At 40.9% G+C, this 17,563-nt stretch overlaps 1 protein-coding gene, 1 long non-coding RNA gene and 1 pseudogene across 2 annotated transcripts; 2 read left to right on the forward strand and 1 right to left on the reverse strand.

Moving 5' to 3' along the window:
• The first annotated feature begins 4,424 nt into the window (after positions 1-4,424).
• LOC117479980 (tubulin alpha chain-like) lies at positions 4,425-7,429 on the forward strand. Its single transcript, XM_034127099.1, has 4 exons — positions 4,425-4,528; positions 5,374-5,596; positions 5,863-6,011; positions 6,115-7,429. Exons 1-4 carry the CDS (start codon positions 4,526-4,528, stop codon positions 7,090-7,092), a joined length of 1,353 nt encoding a protein of 450 aa, XP_033982990.1. The 5' UTR covers positions 4,425-4,525; the 3' UTR covers positions 7,093-7,429.
• A 2,663-nt stretch (positions 7,430-10,092) lies between these two features.
• LOC117479959 lies at positions 10,093-13,016 on the reverse strand. Its single transcript, XR_004555617.1, has 2 exons — positions 12,832-13,016; positions 10,093-10,569 (listed from the first exon to the last, which is right to left on the reverse strand). It is a non-coding gene; the product is annotated as an uncharacterized LOC117479959 (long non-coding RNA).
• Positions 13,017-13,805: 789 nt separating this feature from the next.
• LOC117479958 lies at positions 13,806-16,811 on the forward strand (annotated as a pseudogene).
• The last annotated feature ends 752 nt before the right edge of the window (positions 16,812-17,563 follow it).

Raw genomic sequence — 17,563 nt, forward strand, 5'->3', positions numbered from 1 at the left:
ACAACCAAAGCACCATTTAAAAAATAAATAAAAAATAACGAAACGATTACCGTAATAACTGGAGTTAATTTATAAAGAAACCTTTTAATCTTGTTTTTTGAAATTTGAGACACATTTCTTTTTTCAGAGGTTTTGATAGGCTAAAACATCGAACTACCCATAATCCTGGATGTTTTAGCCGCAATGCACGTTGGGATTTGGTGTTTATGCAATATGAAATCGGAAAACATTTAAAAAAATGAAATAATACTTTATTCCGAGTGTGCTTGCTTTTCTCTTTGGAAGTCATCACATAACGGCATTGTAATACACGGTTCGGCTGCATTAAATATTACACATCTGCCGTAGTTCTTTATTTATAGAGCCCTGATTAGAAGACTTCTGGACAAACTGGAAGAAATGCCGCCGAAACTGAATACGTGACGTGGATCATAAATATATCAGCAATTAAACAACATCTTCAATTTCTTTTCACACAACATGTCTCCTTGCAGTATCAACACTAATTCGTCTGACTTTTATATTTGATCCAATTGGAGGTTATATTTACACCATAACGGTGCACAGCTGATAGAAAAGGACTTGTAGTTTTTCAAGATATTACTGATTTTCTTTGAATTAAAGAATGTAAGATACTGAGTTAGTTGAGAGAATAGTCAGGGGTTTTGGGTGATGGGAGACACATCTATGGAATCACAATTTCAATAGCTGATATTTTTACGTTTTATTAACTAGACCACTGGTTTTTTAACCCGCGCCGCCTAGTGGTTAAAGCACGTTATTGAATTTTGTTGTTGAATGTTATTGATGAAAACATTTAAATATTAAGAGTAGCCTACATACAAAATAGGGGGAAAGTAGAAGGTCAATATAGAATAGAAAATATCAAGAAGATACTGTAGTGATCTCTACAATAAAACAGTTGAGTGCAGGACGTCCAAAGATATTAACAGGAGGATGTGCAAAACAGACAAACTAATAAGGCTTTATTTAAACATTAAAGAATACTTTAAGTTAAGGTCTTCTTTTGAATAAGAAAAAAACGTTGGGGGTATCAACAGATAAATATTAAGTCTGACAAAGTACTTAACGTCTAATATATTGCATAGTTTATTTTGGCACTTGACAATCATCTTCCCTGAATTTGACTCAGATGTAACTAAAGTCTGATTTAAGGGTTGTTTATATTTCACATCATTAATCAGAATCTGCAAAGTAACAAAAATAAATGTAGTGGAGTAAAAATACCAGGTTAACCTCTGAATTGTAGTGGAGTAGAACAAAGTAGTACATGCTGCTGTAACAAAAACATTTCCCAACTTGGGATCAATAAAGTATATCTTATCTTATCTTATCTTATCTTAAGATGATCGATGGCTACTGCCATATTTGCAAAATGTGCCTCTGAACCTTGACAAGTGCATGTTTCAGGCTTATCAATGAACAACAGGAGGGGTCACAGACATAAGACCAGCTGTTAAATAAAGCTCTTCTGACCTTAGCTGTCATGTGGGTATATTAATGCTGCCCATTATGGACACAAGCAATTTTCACCCATTTATTAATTATATGTTTTAAATTTGATAACACCAATGTGTTTCGTAACCCCTAAACCTCCAGGGGTGTAAACAGTTTGATACTGGCAACTTCTAATTGTGGGAAATACGAAAACGTCTTTTAAAATTACAATTCCCAGTAGAGACGTGCCATAGAACATGTTGCGAAACACACAATAGCCAGCATGTGTAGTTCTGGGGGGGGGGGAGGGCTGGACTGGACCCGTCCAAGTCCAGTTTTGGATAGTCTGTCGTGGTTCCATTCCATTTCAAAGAGCTGTTTGACGCTCGGCGTAACCTTGTCGCACTGCCACTCCAACATCCAATCATAGAGCTTGAGGACTAATCACGGGGTTTGTAAAGCAAGGCGGATGTTGTAGTCCCAAACGATAGCTGGGGATTCTGGGTAGTGTAGTGTCTTCGGAAACTCTGTAGTGTCTAAACTCAGAAAAAACTATTTGTTTCTCCGAATCGAAGGTTAAAAACACAAAAGCATTGTACACAATTTAAACCAATCAATATTGTGCAATTAACAAGGATAAACTGATGTTTTTTAGTGGATGAGTAATGCAGATATCACTGTGTAATCATTTGACAGTGAGGGGAATACATCCGGTTTTATTATGAAAACTTCGAGACTGGAAATACTGTTTTCACCCCGTGAGGGTTGACGCTAACTTTACATGGAAGCTGCGTAAAGACGTAGTACACGTTCTCCTGGCGAGACCTCAAATCATCTTCGTAATATCTATCAAACTATAGATCCTACACATCCACTGGACGTAGATTATAAAAGTACACTATACACTTCTCGCTAGAAATCTAATCAAAAAGCATTTTAATGGCCAAACTATTGCACAATTTAGGATTTTCCAGAGAGGGTTATTTGTGAATAAAAGAATCTCCGGAGCGTTTGCAATCAACGGGAGCATTTTGTTTCTTACACGACCACTAGAGGTGCTACACTTTAAAACGTGACTCTAGGTCGTAATAAGCTCCTGAATAATCGACCTATATGGTCGTTTTTTGTAGGAGGACAGGCTGATATAATAATGTGTAATAAAACAAATAGCAATAACTGTATTGCATTGTTTTCTTATGCGCAATTACTTCATACTGTCTTTGTCTTTTTCGTCCTGCATTTATTGTGGCCCCCTCAGAAAGTAACTGGCCCCAGCCTGGCCCCCCCAGTCAAATTGGTCTAGACTCTAGACTCTAGAACCACCACTGGTACGCATTCAAACACTTTACCAGCTGTTCTGTATACTTGCAGGTGCAACTATGTGGCTTTTATCCTGGATAAAGTGTTTAAGTCATGGATGTTTAAAGTTTAACTTCTTCATATTTGTCTAATATTATAGTTTACTTTTCATTCAGGAAGTATGACGCTGCGCTGTCAGTATGCTTCTCCATGTTTGTGATTGGTCAAATGTTGCTAACCCCGCCCCTTTTGAGTTAACGAGTTGATAACCAGCGTTGTAGGACCGTTTAGCGAGAGCGTGTTTGTTTTGGATCAGGTAAACCGGGTAACTCAAACATATCCAGGTTATGTTGAACCGGCTTCGTAGTACAGGCCTCTGGTCTCACACTTCACAAAACAGGGATAAAATTCCTGCTTTATGCAGATGATTTAATCCTGTTAAGCCCGACAAAAGAAAGACTTCAACAGAGTTTAAACACAGAAACATTTTGACAATGTACTGACTGAATGCTCACAACCTGGCCATAGAAACAGGCAGGTACAAAAAAACATGGCTGTCAGAAGAGGAGCGATCATCATGCCAACAGTGTGAAGGAACTGCTGTGGAAACAGAGCAGCACTTCCTCACACAATGCCAAACATTTGAACCTGTACAAAAATAATTCTTCCCAAAACCTAAGCATCCTCAAATATTTAAAAAAGAAAATGAAAAACTAAAGATATTACTCAAAGAAAGCTGCATTCGTTTGTCTCTGCCTGCCACAGTATGAGGGAATCGGACTGACCTGCTACACCAGGTCTCACATCTTTTTTACATTTTATTTTTGTATTAATATATTATATAAATTGAATGAATGTGTGTTCCTTGTAAAAATAAAAATAAAATGTTCTTGCTTATGTTCAAAATGTAGCAGTTTGTTTTTATGTATGTATTTGTGTATAGATGTTGCACAGAGCTTTTGCACAGAGCTTTAGCAATACTGTATGTAACTATGGTAATGCTAATAAAGTGTAATATATAATGTGAAGTGCTTTGAGCATTTGGGAGAGCGCTCTAATAAATGTAATGAATTATTATTATTATTGTTATTATTAGAATAAAGCTATTGAATTGAATGAGAGAAAGAGAGAGAGAGAGAGAGAGCCTGCTTCCTTATTTGAGTAATGCTGCCTTCAAGTGCTTCTCCTACATTCGCCTTCCGAACTTAAGAGATCACAAATAAGACTGTTTGTGTGTATTCTAGTAACTTTCAGGTTAAAAATACAATGAAAACAAACTTGTAGTAGTAGTTTTAGCTTTTGATATTGTATAAATTATGGGGATATGTGCAGCTTGTGTGTTGTTGAGATTAGAAAAAAAATAATTCAACTCTGTGTGTGTGATATTTTCATGCCTTTTCCAATTCAGGGCCGACATAAATAGAAGCCTAAAACGTTTGCATGGGGTGAATATATAATACACTTTTTTAGACGATGAAACAATAATTGCTGATCTTAATTCAAACGTTTCTGGACGTTCAATAGAACGAAAATTAAAAACAGTTATTTTAGATGACACAGCTAACGTGTAGGATCGGAATATTTCGAGCCATGCCTGAATGCACCTCTGCCCAGCGTTTGCTCGCGCCAGAAAGACATTTAAACCGCCGCTGTGTCTCCGCCCCCTCAGAAAATTATAAATATTGGAAGCTCCTTTCTTCCTTTCACTACAACCTTCAACAACCGATTCTTCAGTGTCGGAAAAAAGCAGGGGAAAAATCCTACAAAAATGGTGAGTACTGACGAACAAAACAATTATATAAATAATAAAACTACCGGTAATTAGATTTTTTGCAGTTAAAATCCCGTTTATGTGCCTAAATTGAGGTGGCTTTAGTCCAAACAGTTGGCGCAGTTCAAATCATAACGGTTGAAATTGGCGGTTAAAACGTAACTTCCATCGCTTTAAACTACAGTCAAAGATACTGTATCGACATCTGGGCAATTTTTTTTCTCCAGTTTAATAGGAATGAAAGCATACAGTATAAAACGGTATGCGAAAAACTGTTTTCCCATCTTTGTGGGTTTGGAAGACATTACTGTAAGCCGGCGAGCTAGAGGACTCCATCAGATAACGAGTCGGTCCAGGAACGTTACAGAAAGGCAGGGCTTTGCAGTAGGGAGGAGAGATGTTGCTCGTTTTGGGAGGCCGGACAGGAACACGTGACTCAGCACAAAGTCACTAGGGTTAGGGTTTATAACCTGTCAGCGCCCAAAACACCATTTTAAAAGGGAATGATTTTTAGGGAAATATTGTCCAATAAATCGACCATATTGTAATGTACCCCTCCCTCCCAACCTTTTTTAATGTATCCCTGTGACTGTATATCTAATAGTGTGTAGATAGTGTTGGTAATTGGTTAATTTAATTGCGACAAATCACAATTTTAGAGTTGAATCCAGTTGTGTTTTATTTGTCAAATTGACACATGGAAACGGTTTGTATTAACATACGTTGTAGTACTTGTATAAGGAGGTCAGTGATTGCACTGTATAAACTGACATGGAATGTATCTGTTCAAATTCAAAAATGTAATCTGCTCTTTAATAAAATAACTGTTTGTCTCTCCTCCACAGCGTGAGTGTATTTCTATGCATGTCGGCCAGGCCGGAGTCCAGATGGGCAATGCCTGCTGGGAGCTCTACTGCCTGGAGCACGGCATCCAGCCTGACGGTCAGATGCCGAGTAACAAGACCATCAGAGGAGGAGACGACTCCTTCAACACCTTCTTCAGCGAGACTGGAGCCGGCAAACACGTCCCCAGAACCGTCTTTGTGGACCTGGAGCCCACTGTCATCGGTAAGGATACACATATTTTTATTTAAACGTGTAATAATATTTTTGAAGAAGACGGGTAGGACAGACGGATAAATAGATGCTTATTGAACCCAAATTGGGAAATTATTTTGTTGCCGCAGCAGTGTGTTCAGGCATTGAAATATATAAATAATAAAATAAAATCAATAAACAGCTCATATAATATCTACAGTAGAATAGACGTGTATCTAAAATATTCTGGATTATTCTGGTTCAATACCCATGACTGTACCCGTGTTGTTTCTCAGATGAAGTCCGTACAGGAACCTACCGCCAGCTCTTCCACCCCGAGCAGCTGATCACCGGAAAGGAGGACGCAGCCAACAACTACGCCCGCGGTCACTACACCGTCGGCAAGGAGATCATCGACCTGGTTCTTGACAGGACTCGCAAACTGGTGAGCTCTTCATCTCATTTACATGTTGCAAGTGAAGCCTTTAAAATAAAAAAATATTTCAATTGATGGCAAAACATTTAAAACCATTATCCCTTATTTCCAGGCTGACCAGTGCACAGGGCTCCAGGGTTTCCTGATCTTCCACTCCTTTGGAGGAGGAACCGGCTCTGGCTTCACCTCCCTGCTGATGGAGCGTCTCTCTGTTGACTACGGCAAGAAGTCCAAGCTTGAGTTTGCGGTTTACCCCGCCCCCCAGGTGTCCACCGCTGTGGTGGAGCCCTACAACTCCATCCTGACCACCCACACCACCCTGGAGCACTCCGACTGTGCCTTTATGGTGGACAATGAGGCCATCTACGACATCTGCCGCAGGAACCTGGACATCGAGCGCCCCACCTACACCAACCTCAACAGGCTGATTGCACAGATTGTCTCCTCCATCACCGCCTCCCTGCGCTTCGATGGTGCCTTGAATGTGGATCTGACTGAGTTCCAGACCAACTTGGTGCCCTACCCTCGTATCCACTTCCCTCTGGCCACCTACGCCCCAGTTATCTCCGCAGAGAAGGCCTACCACGAGCAGCTGTCGGTCGCTGACATCACCAACGCCTGTTTCGAGCCGGCCAACCAGATGGTGAAATGCGACCCCCGCCACGGCAAGTACATGGCCTGCTGCCTCCTGTACCGTGGTGATGTGGTGCCCAAAGATGTCAACTCTGCCATCGCCACCATCAAAACCAAGCGCACCATCCAGTTTGTGGACTGGTGTCCCACTGGCTTCAAGGTGGGCATCAACTACCAGCCCCCCACCGTGGTTCCTGGAGGAGACCTGGCCAAGGTGCAGAGGGCCGTGTGCATGCTGAGCAACACCACCGCCATCGCAGAGGCCTGGGCTCGCCTGGACCACAAGTTCGACCTGATGTACGCCAAGAGGGCCTTCGTCCACTGGTACGTTGGAGAGGGGATGGAGGAGGGAGAGTTCTCTGAGGCCAGAGAGGATATGGCCGCCCTGGAGAAGGATTATGAGGAGGTGGGCACCGACAGCGTGGGGGACGAAGGAGAAGAAGGGGAGGAGTACTAAGCCACTGAAACATCTGTGGTGAAGACTCTGACCCTCCAGAGCCTGGACGACCATCTCTTTAGCTTGGCTTCAGTTATTTTGGCGCGTGACTCAAGATTTTAAACTCTTAACGATGAAGGACACCGTAATGTTTAAAAAAAAAAAAAAAAACAGGGTTCAGCTGTTGCATCTGGTGACTTAAAACAAATGTTAATCTTTCTATTTTCTTTTGAGTCATTCCAAATGTTGGTTAACTGCATTGTTCTGACAGGCATTGATGATGGGATGCCAGGCCGGGGGAGGCAACCTGTACACTGACTAAACCATTTCAATAAAGTGCACTTGTGTTCCGACATGACATCTGCCTCTTCCATTAAATGACTTTATATCAAGGTGAATGTGACTTCCCTATCTGGTACAGAAAATAACACATGATCATTTCAATATATTTTTCAATGATGATGAGAAAAATGTTTTAAAAAGGACCATTCAATCGAATTTTCAAATGTTATGGCTTGTGAGATCCGAGTCAAAATAATTACAATTACTGAGTTAAACCTCAACTAAAAAGACACACATCTGCTTTAAGGAAGTTAGTGCATACTCATGCCTAAAATTAAATGTTCCTATATGACACAATGCAAATGTACTTGCTATTCGCTTTGCCATTACTAATTTCATGAAATATAATTTGACTATAAATAAAATACAGACAGCCGAGATAAATACTCTTAAAGTTTGTGGCTCGTGCTTTTAGTGCACATGTTTAAACTAAAATAGCTATTTATCTGCTTGCTTTGATCAGTATCTCCTTCAGGCTTTATGCTGACCTCTTTACTGCAGTGTTACCTTGATCAGCTTTGAAATGATAAATTAAACGCAGACCCCACTGAGCTCAGATCCGTCACTTATTGATGCACAGAAGACTTTGTGTCCTAACCTCTCATATTTTATTATCATTTGTGAAGATACTCTCCTGAGATCATGAGATTGTTAACAAGCTATCAAACCCAGTGATGAGAAAATTGACAACATTTATTTGGGAAATGTGTGGCGCAGTGGGTTAGTGCGTTGGTGTTCGGATCAGGAGAGCACAGGTTCAAACCCCACTACAGTCAGCATGTCGTTGTGTCCCTGAGACACTTCACCCCAAATTGCTCCTGTGGGGATTGTCCACAGTATTGAGTATGTAAGTCGCTTAGGATAAAAGCGTCTAACAAGTAACATGTAATGTTTTTCCTCTCCGAACACACATTCAACTATGATCGCAGGCATGTTCTCTGAGGAAAGAAAGTTGAAAACATAGGATTTTATGGAGAAAATACTCCTGTTCAAATGTAATGATTAAGACATCTACTGTACGCTCAACGGGCACTACTTTTTGTTAACATAACAGAAATATATTCCCAGTGGTGTACTCTACAGTCAGTGTGTAACACAACACATCCCTTGGTTAACAAACTGCACCTCCTTGATAAGCACTCAACATTTAAGCTTTAATTCCTCCACAAAGCAGGTAGGTGCAATGCCTTACATAACACAAATACCTCAGGATTAAACCAGGAGTGTTTAGTGGTGCTAGGAATAGTTTTCAGTTTGTTTTTTAAGTAATATCTTTTTGCACAAACAGGTAAGTTCAGGTTTCACTTTACAATGAATGTAGATTTATGAACAGAGAGAGTCCACAGCAGCTGAGGCCTGTACTACGAAGCCGGATTTTCGCTTAGCGAGCTAACTTCAGGGTAAACTCTGGGTTTCCGGTCCTACGACGCTGGTTCTCTTCTTACCGGGCTAGATCTCCATGGTAACTTATGCTGAACGGCTAACCTGCTCCGGAGCAGGTTAGCGGAGACTTGCAAAAAATTCACAAACATCAAATGTGTAATTCGTGGCACAATTCAAACGGGATCGAAAGATAATCTTTCTCTCTCCATTGACTTCAATACATAATTTTTCCGAAATAAGGTCCCATGGAGGTCCACCGGAAGGGGAGGGACTTCGCCTCTCCATTGAGATTAATACACATCATGTACAACCAAAAATATTTTGTTTCTATTGGTAACATGTTTTAAATCCTTATTGTAAATAGTAAATCCATTTCCTGTCCAATTATTAAACTGTGCAAAAATCATAATTTAAAATAATTTGTATTATTACAATATTTCATAGAGAGCAATAATATGGGTTTAATCTGATGCACCACTGTATATATTGTAAACATACAGTTTTACAAATGTGTTGGTATATATTCTAGTACAATGTGGACAATATTTGTATATCTTATTGCACATTGTTATTTACACTTTACTATAATGAACTGTCATTTTTTATTTGTATTGCCTTGCAAAAAAATGAAGACAATTTAACGTCAATATATATTTTTTTAAATATATCTTTCGAAGAGATAGAGATTAAAAACGAATAATGTCATAGCCATGCTTTTAAAATCTAGATATGGTCATAAATAAGATAAAATTACATTTTTGGATGGCAAAGTTTTGAAAAATCGCTCGAAAAGGAGAGCTTTCTTTTAATAATAGTGAAATAGAGTAATGTATTATCAATTGTAGATGTGGGGGAAACTTCTGAAGCAATTGGAGTCAGGACTCAGAGAGACACGAGGAGAGCTGGAGCTTTGATGGCAAACACTGACGCTTTATTTGGAGCTTCGGAGCTTCAGGCTGGAGAATTCACACGACATGTCACGGGCCACGAGTTGACCACACGGTTGAGATGCCACAATCAATTCTGAAGAACCCCCCTGTAGCTCCATGGCTCGGGGTCATCTACAGCCCGAGAAGGATGTGTTCCAGGTGTCCCACAACAATAACTATCTCTCACCGACAGTTGCCCGGTCACAAACTGGTAACAACAACAACTTGCGAGGGCAGCCCCTCCTTAAGGGAGAGAACGGCTGCTCAAGGTTGGTCAGCTGCGTCAGAGGGCAAAAGGTAAACATGTATACAGAATTATTCCCTGACAGTAGAGATGCTTGAATCTCAGTAAAAACTCAAAGACACATTTTCAAAATAAAAATCATTTATTAATACAAACACACTTTGTTATACATTAACAGGACCAAATCTCACCCAATGAAAAAGCCACATTGAGCAGAAACGTGGACTGAACATCAGAATGTACGGGTATCTTCCAGTAACCTCAAAACCATTTAATAAAATAACTACATCACGTTAGGTAAATTACAAAATAAGACGAAATTACAAGCAATGCTATTGAATAGTTACAAAAAAATACAACAACCTTTGTAGTTTTACAAACTGCGAGATAGTTTCACATGAGGGGAAACAGAAAGCCATGAAAAAGGACATGATTGGGCGGAGGAGTTTTAATCCCAGGAGGAGGACTTGGTGGTGAAGGGAGTTCATGATGCTGCTTTTTTTTTACGCTCTCTACAGGAATGTTTTTTGGTTTTTCTAAGACCGGGGACGATTTATGTCGCAAACTCGTGGTAGCCATAGCAGTCTGAGACAAAGTCACCTAAAGAGTGAGACAGGGCAGAGAAGGGGAAAAAAATTAGATTGTTTATTTGGATTGTTTTTTTATCTGCTCAAAGGAGGCAGTTGAATGACTCATTGGGTCAGATTTCTTTTAGGTTTTTATTTTTTTAGATTTCTCTGCTCCCGTCACGCTCAGGTAGGTCAGTCCTCAGAGGGAAAAAAAGGGCTTCTCTTAAGAGGTCGGCTTGTCAAAAAACAGATTCAATCCTGTGGCTTAAAGCAGAGAAATGTAAAATCATCCAACTGGGAACATCCCGACATATTTAAACATTATATATTCTTGTTTCCTGGAGTTTCTATAATAGGCAAAAATCCCTAGTTAACCCTTAGATGCACGAGTGACTGGACCCTACACTCTTCCATAAGTGGGTCAAAAAGGACCCGTAAAGAAAAAAATACGTTTTCCCATAGGATCCCATAGAAAATGCATGCGGGTCATTTTTGACCCACTTATGGAAGCTTGGGGTAGCAATACAAAAACTACTATTTCTTTGAATGGCATGATATCCAAAACATGTTTTGAGGAATAGCTGGAATATGAAATGATAAAAAAAAAAAAATGTAATTACAAAGATACTTCAAGAAAACCACCTCACCGGGTCAAAAAGACCCACTTATGCATCTAAGGGTTAAATCAATAAAACACATTAGAGCCCTGACCCGTGACACAACAACATATTTCCAACTTGACCATTTTACATTAATAACCACGTGATAGATAGTAAGTTAAAGTGCTCATCAAACCTTTTCATCTTATGCCACAAAGTGCTTATATGTTTAGAACTCAGTGTAAACTAGTCACTGTAAATGATCAAATAGTAAACACTTCATGGTGTTTCGCTGGTAGCTTTTAATAGTCCATCTATGGAACATTTGAGTTCCTTCAAGGCAGACTCAATAGAGTGGCGAAGTCCCTCCACTTCCGGTGGACCTCCATGGGACCTTATTTCGGAAAAATTATGTATTGAAGTCAATGGAGAGAAAGATTATCTTTCGATCCCGTTTGAATTGTGCCACGAATTACACATATGATGTTTGTCAATTTAAAAGATAATTTTGCAAGTCAAAAAAAAAAAATGTGTCGTAAAACTGTGAAGTAACACATTTGTTTGTGTGAAACGCTCAATGACCTACATCTCTGGTCTCACAGAACAACACGCGTCACCAAGATGGCCGTCACTACTGTCTTGTCAACAAAACGATTGACTACCCTCACTATCACCACAATGAAACACGTCCTGAAGAATGTCATGCAAAGCTGCCTGCCTGCCTTCCTTTGATTCTCTCTGAACTGCCTGGTCGTTGTAATGTTTAATGTCAACCATTTGTGCAGATAGCATGAAGTAGAGAAGATCGTCGAAGCTAGCGTTAGCGTTAGCATTTCTCCCCCGGGCTTAAATTGTGTATTATAGAATGATCACACCGGTGTGACAGTACTCTTCAAAGGGTTCACGAAATATGACTACTACTCTTACTGTTTAACATTTTGGGTTACTTAATGTTACTTCATGTTAAGGCTAATAAAAATGACAAGGCTGTAATGCTAACTAACGTGCTAGCTACTAGCTAGCATGATCCAGACACTGCTGGTCCTTTCATCAGACGGGAAGCGAAAGAACGAGCAAGACCCATTGCTGGTATAATAACAACCTGGTACTAAGCACACAGGCATCTTGTTAAAGTTATCTTATCTTAGCCAGCGCCATATAGATAGATTCTATCTATATGGCGCTGATCTTAGTATCTGATGTGGAGGAAAACAATTGTGACATCACTTACGCGACTCTGGGATTTGTAGTCTTCCTAGTTACGTATTTTTCATAGTCTTATATTTCAACAGTTTTACGACAAACTGTGACTTTTTTGACATGGAAATTATTTTTTAAGATTGACAAACATCATATGTGTAATTCATGGCACAATTCAAACGGGATCGAAAGATAAGTTTTCTCTCTCCATTGACTTCAATGCATAATTTTTCCGAAATAAGGTCCCATGGACCGGAAGTAGATGGGCGTGACTTCGCCACTCTATAACTTCCTTGGTCTCAACAGAAAGAAGTGTTGCAGTGTCAGTGCAGTCTCTTTTCTTAAGTCCTGATGAACTCGCCTTCTTCACAGCTTTCCTTAACCTCATGGCCTTTTTCACTGAGGTTAAGAAAAGACATGATTCTTTTTTTGACCATGTGGCCAAGCAGCAACCCTAAACATGCAGTAAAACCAGGATTAAAAGGAATACTCACTGTATCCGGAGTTGGCATTGTTCCCGTACCCGTATGATCCGAAGCCACCTAGCGGGAGGAAAGACATTTAATACGCTGTATAATCACTAAAGTATAAGAAACTTCTGCTCGTCTTTAAGATAAGATAAGACTTTATTCATCCCGAAGGAAATCGCTGTGCCAGAGTTACAAAAATACAATAAACCCAGCAGCAGCATAATAATAAAACTGTACACTAACAGGGCTATTCAATTAGTTTGGAATGGGGCCGGTTGATGAAAATGATCCAAAGCAAGGGGCCAGGAAAAAGATGGCTTGAAATATGAGCAATCATATTAAGAGCTTCAGATACAGTTCATACTACAACAGCATAGTGGAGTGCATATATTGTGTTTCATTAATCAAACAACATAAAAAAATCCATAAAAAAATGTCATCTGTGGAAGCCGTGATACTGTAAAAAGCACGACCAATCATTTTAGCCGGCCCGGCTAAAATAACTGGATGGCCTACCTGCCTGTCAGCCTTCCATCTGTGCACAAACTTATCTCGTGCCCTCATTGGTCATGTGCGCGTTCGTGTGTGTTGGAGGAGGGACTCTGTAAGGAAGTGGCAGATTTTTTCCGGCTGTGTATTTTCAAATTCGAGTGCACTCGAGCTGGTTTCTCCACAATTACCTACCCCACCTTTAAGTCAATTTTTCTGGTATCAGTACTTTACTTATTTTTCTGACTACTTTTCACTTTGACTTCTTACATTTTGAACACAAATACCTGTACTTTCTACTTCTTACATTTTGAACCCAAATACCTGTACTTTCTACTTCTTACATTTTCCAAACAGGCTGGTTCCTTTAGTAATTAAAAACAGTTATTTTAGATGACACAGCTAACGTGTAGGATCGGAATATTTCGAGCCATGCCTGAATGCACCTCTGCCCAGCGTTTGCTCGCGCCAGAAAGACATTTAAACCGACGCTGTGTCTCCGCCCCCTCAGAAAATTATAAATATTGGAAGCTCCTTTCTTCCTTTCACTACAACCTTCAACAACCGATTCTTCAGTGTCGGAAAAAAGCAGGGGAAAAATCCTACAAAAATGGTGAGTACTGACGAACAAAACAATTATATAAATAATAAAACTACCGGTAATTAGATTTTTTGCAGTTAAAATCCCGTTTATGTGCCTAAATTGAGGTGGCTTTAGTCCAAACAGTTGGCGCAGTTCAAATCATAACGGTTGAAATTGGCGGTTAAAACGTAACTTCCATCGCTTTAAACTACAGTCAAAGATACTGTATCGACATCTGGGCAATTTTTTTTCTCCAGTTTAATAGGAATGAAAGCATACAGTATAAAACGGTATGCGAAAAACTGTTTTCCCATCTTTGTGGGTTTGGAAGACATTACTGTAAGCCGGCGAGCTAGAGGACTCCATCAGATAACGAGTCGGTCCAGGAACGTTACAGAAAGGCAGGGCTTTGCAGTAGGGAGGAGAGATGTTGCTCGTTTTGGGAGGCCGGACAGGAACACGTGACTCAGCACAAAGTCACTAGGGTTAGGGTTTATAACCTGTCAGCGCCCAAAACACCATTTTAAAAGGGAATGATTTTTAGGGAAATATTGTCCAATAAATCGACCATATTGTAATGTACCCCTCCCTCCCAACCTTTTTTAATGTATCCCTGTGACTGTATATCTAATAGTGTGTAGATAGTGTTGGTAATTGGTTAATTTAATTGCGACAAATCACAATTTTAGAGTTGAATCCAGTTGTGTTTTATTTGTCAAATTGACACATGGAAACGGTTTGTATTAACATACGTTGTAGTACTTGTATAAGGAGGTCAGTGATTGCACTGTATAAACTGACATGGAATGTATCTGTTCAAATTCAAAAATGTAATCTGCTCTTTAATAAAATAACTGTTTGTCTCTCCTCCACAGCGTGAGTGTATTTCTATGCATGTCGGCCAGGCCGGAGTCCAGATGGGCAATGCCTGCTGGGAGCTCTACTGCCTGGAGCACGGCATCCAGCCTGACGGTCAGATGCCGAGTAACAAGACCATCAGAGGAGGAGACGACTCCTTCAACACCTTCTTCAGCGAGACTGGAGCCGGCAAACACGTCCCCAGAACCGTCTTTGTGGACCTGGAGCCCACTGTCATCGGTAAGGATACACATATTTTTATTTAAACGTGTAATAATATTTTTGAAGAAGACGGGTAGGACAGACGGATAAATAGATGCTTATTGAACCCAAATTGGGAAATTATTTTGTTGCCGCAGCAGTGTGTTCAGGCATTGAAATATATAAATAATAAAATAAAATCAATAAACAGCTCATATAATATCTACAGTAGAATAGACGTGTATCTAAAATATTCTGGATTATTCTGGTTCAATACCCATGACTGTACCCGTGTTGTTTCTCAGATGAAGTCCGTACAGGAACCTACCGCCAGCTCTTCCACCCCGAGCAGCTGATCACCGGAAAGGAGGACGCAGCCAACAACTACGCCCGCGGTCACTACACCGTCGGCAAGGAGATCATCGACCTGGTTCTTGACAGGACTCGCAAACTGGTGAGCTCTTCATCTCATTTACATGTTGCAAGTGAAGCCTTTAAAATAAAAAAATATTTCGATTGATGGCAAAACATTTAAAACCATTATCCCTTATTTCCAGGCTGACCAGTGCACAGGGCTCCAGGGTTTCCTGATCTTCCACTCCTTTGGAGGAGGAACCGGCTCTGGCTTCACCTCCCTGCTGATGGAGCGTCTCTCTGTTGACTACGGCAAGAAGTCCAAGCTTGAGTTTGCGGTTTACCCCGCCCCCCAGGTGTCCACCGCTGTGGTGGAGCCCTACAACTCCATCCTGACCACCCACACCACCCTGGAGCACTCCGACTGTGCCTTTATGGTGGACAATGAGGCCATCTTACGACATCTGCCGCAGGAACCTGGACATCGAGCGCCCCACCTACACCAACCTCAACAGGCTGATTGCACAGATTGTCTCCTCCATCACCGCCTCCCTGCGCTTCGATGGTGCCTTGAATGTGGATCTGACTGAGTTCCAGACCAACTTGGTGCCCTACCCTCGTATCCACTTCCCTCTGGCCACCTACGCCCCAGTTATCTCCGCAGAGAAGGCCTACCACGAGCAGCTGTCGGTCGCTGACATCACCAACGCCTGTTTCGAGCCGGCCAACCAGATGGTGAAATGCGACCCCCGCCACGGCAAGTACATGGCCTGCTGCCTCCTGTACCGTGGTGATGTGGTGCCCAAAGATGTCAACTCTGCCATCGCCACCATCAAAACCAAGCGCACCATCCAGTTTGTGGACTGGTGTCCCACTGGCTTCAAGGTGGGCATCAACTACCAGCCCCCCACCGTGGTTCCTGGAGGAGACCTGGCCAAGGTGCAGAGGGCCGTGTGCATGCTGAGCAACACCACCGCCATCGCAGAGGCCTGGGCTCGCCTGGACCACAAGTTCGACCTGATGTACGCCAAGAGGGCCTTCGTCCACTGGTACGTTGGAGAGGGGATGGAGGAGGGAGAGTTCTCTGAGGCCAGAGAGGATATGGCCGCCCTGGAGAAGGATTATGAGGAGGTGGGCACCGACAGCGTGGGGGACGAAGGAGAAGAAGGGGAGGAGTACTAAGCCACTGAAACATCTGTGGTGAAGACTCTGACCCTCCAGAGCCTGGACGACCATCTCTTTAGCTTGGCTTCAGTTATTTTGGCGCGTGACTCAAGATTTTAAACTCTTAACGATGAAGGACACCGTAATGTTTAAAAAAAAAAAAAAAAACAGGGTTCAGCTGTTGCATCTGGTGACTTAAAACAAATGTTAATCTTTCTATTTTCTTTTGAGTCATTCCAAATGTTGGTTAACTGCATTGTTCTGACAGGCATTGATGATGGGATGCCAGGCCGGGGGAGGCAACCTGTACACTGACTAAACCATTTCAATAAAGTGCACTTGTGTTCCGACATGACATCTGCCTCTTCCATTAAATGACTTTATATCAAGGTGAATGTGACTTCCCTATCTGGTACAGAAAATAACACATGATCATTTCAATATATTTTTCAATGATGATGAGAAAAATGTTTTAAAAAAGGACCATTCAATCGAATTTTCAAATGTTATGGCTTGTGAGATCCGAGTCAAAATAATTACAATTACTGAGTTAAACCTCAACTAAAAAGACACACATCTGCTTTAAGGAAGTTAGTGCATACTCATGCCTAAAATTAAATGTTCCTATATGACACAATGCAAATGTACTTGCTATTCGCTTTGCCATTACTAATTTCATGAAATATAATTTGACTATAAATAAAATACAGACAGCCGAGATAAATACTCTTAAAGTTTGTGGCTCGTGCTTTTAGTGCACATGTTTAAACTAAAATAGCTATTTATCTGCTTGCTTTGATCAGTATCTCCTTCAGGCTTTATGCTGACCTCTTTACTGCAGTGTTACCTTGATCAGCTTTGAAATGATAAATTAAACGCAGACCCCACTGAGCTCAGATCCGTCACTTATTGATGCACAGAAGACTTTGTGTCCTAACCTCTCATATTTTATTATCATTTGTGAAGATACTCTCCTGAGATCATGAGATTGTTAACAAGCTATCAAACCCAGTGATGAGAAAATTGACAACATTTATTTGGGAAATGTGTGGCGCAGTGGGTTAGTGCGTTGGTGTTAGGATCAGGAGAGCACAGGTTCAAACCCCA

Source organism: Trematomus bernacchii, unplaced genomic scaffold, assembly GCF_902827165.1.
Source record: "Trematomus bernacchii unplaced genomic scaffold, fTreBer1.1, whole genome shotgun sequence".
Lineage (NCBI taxonomy): Eukaryota > Metazoa > Chordata > Actinopteri > Perciformes > Nototheniidae > Trematomus > Trematomus bernacchii.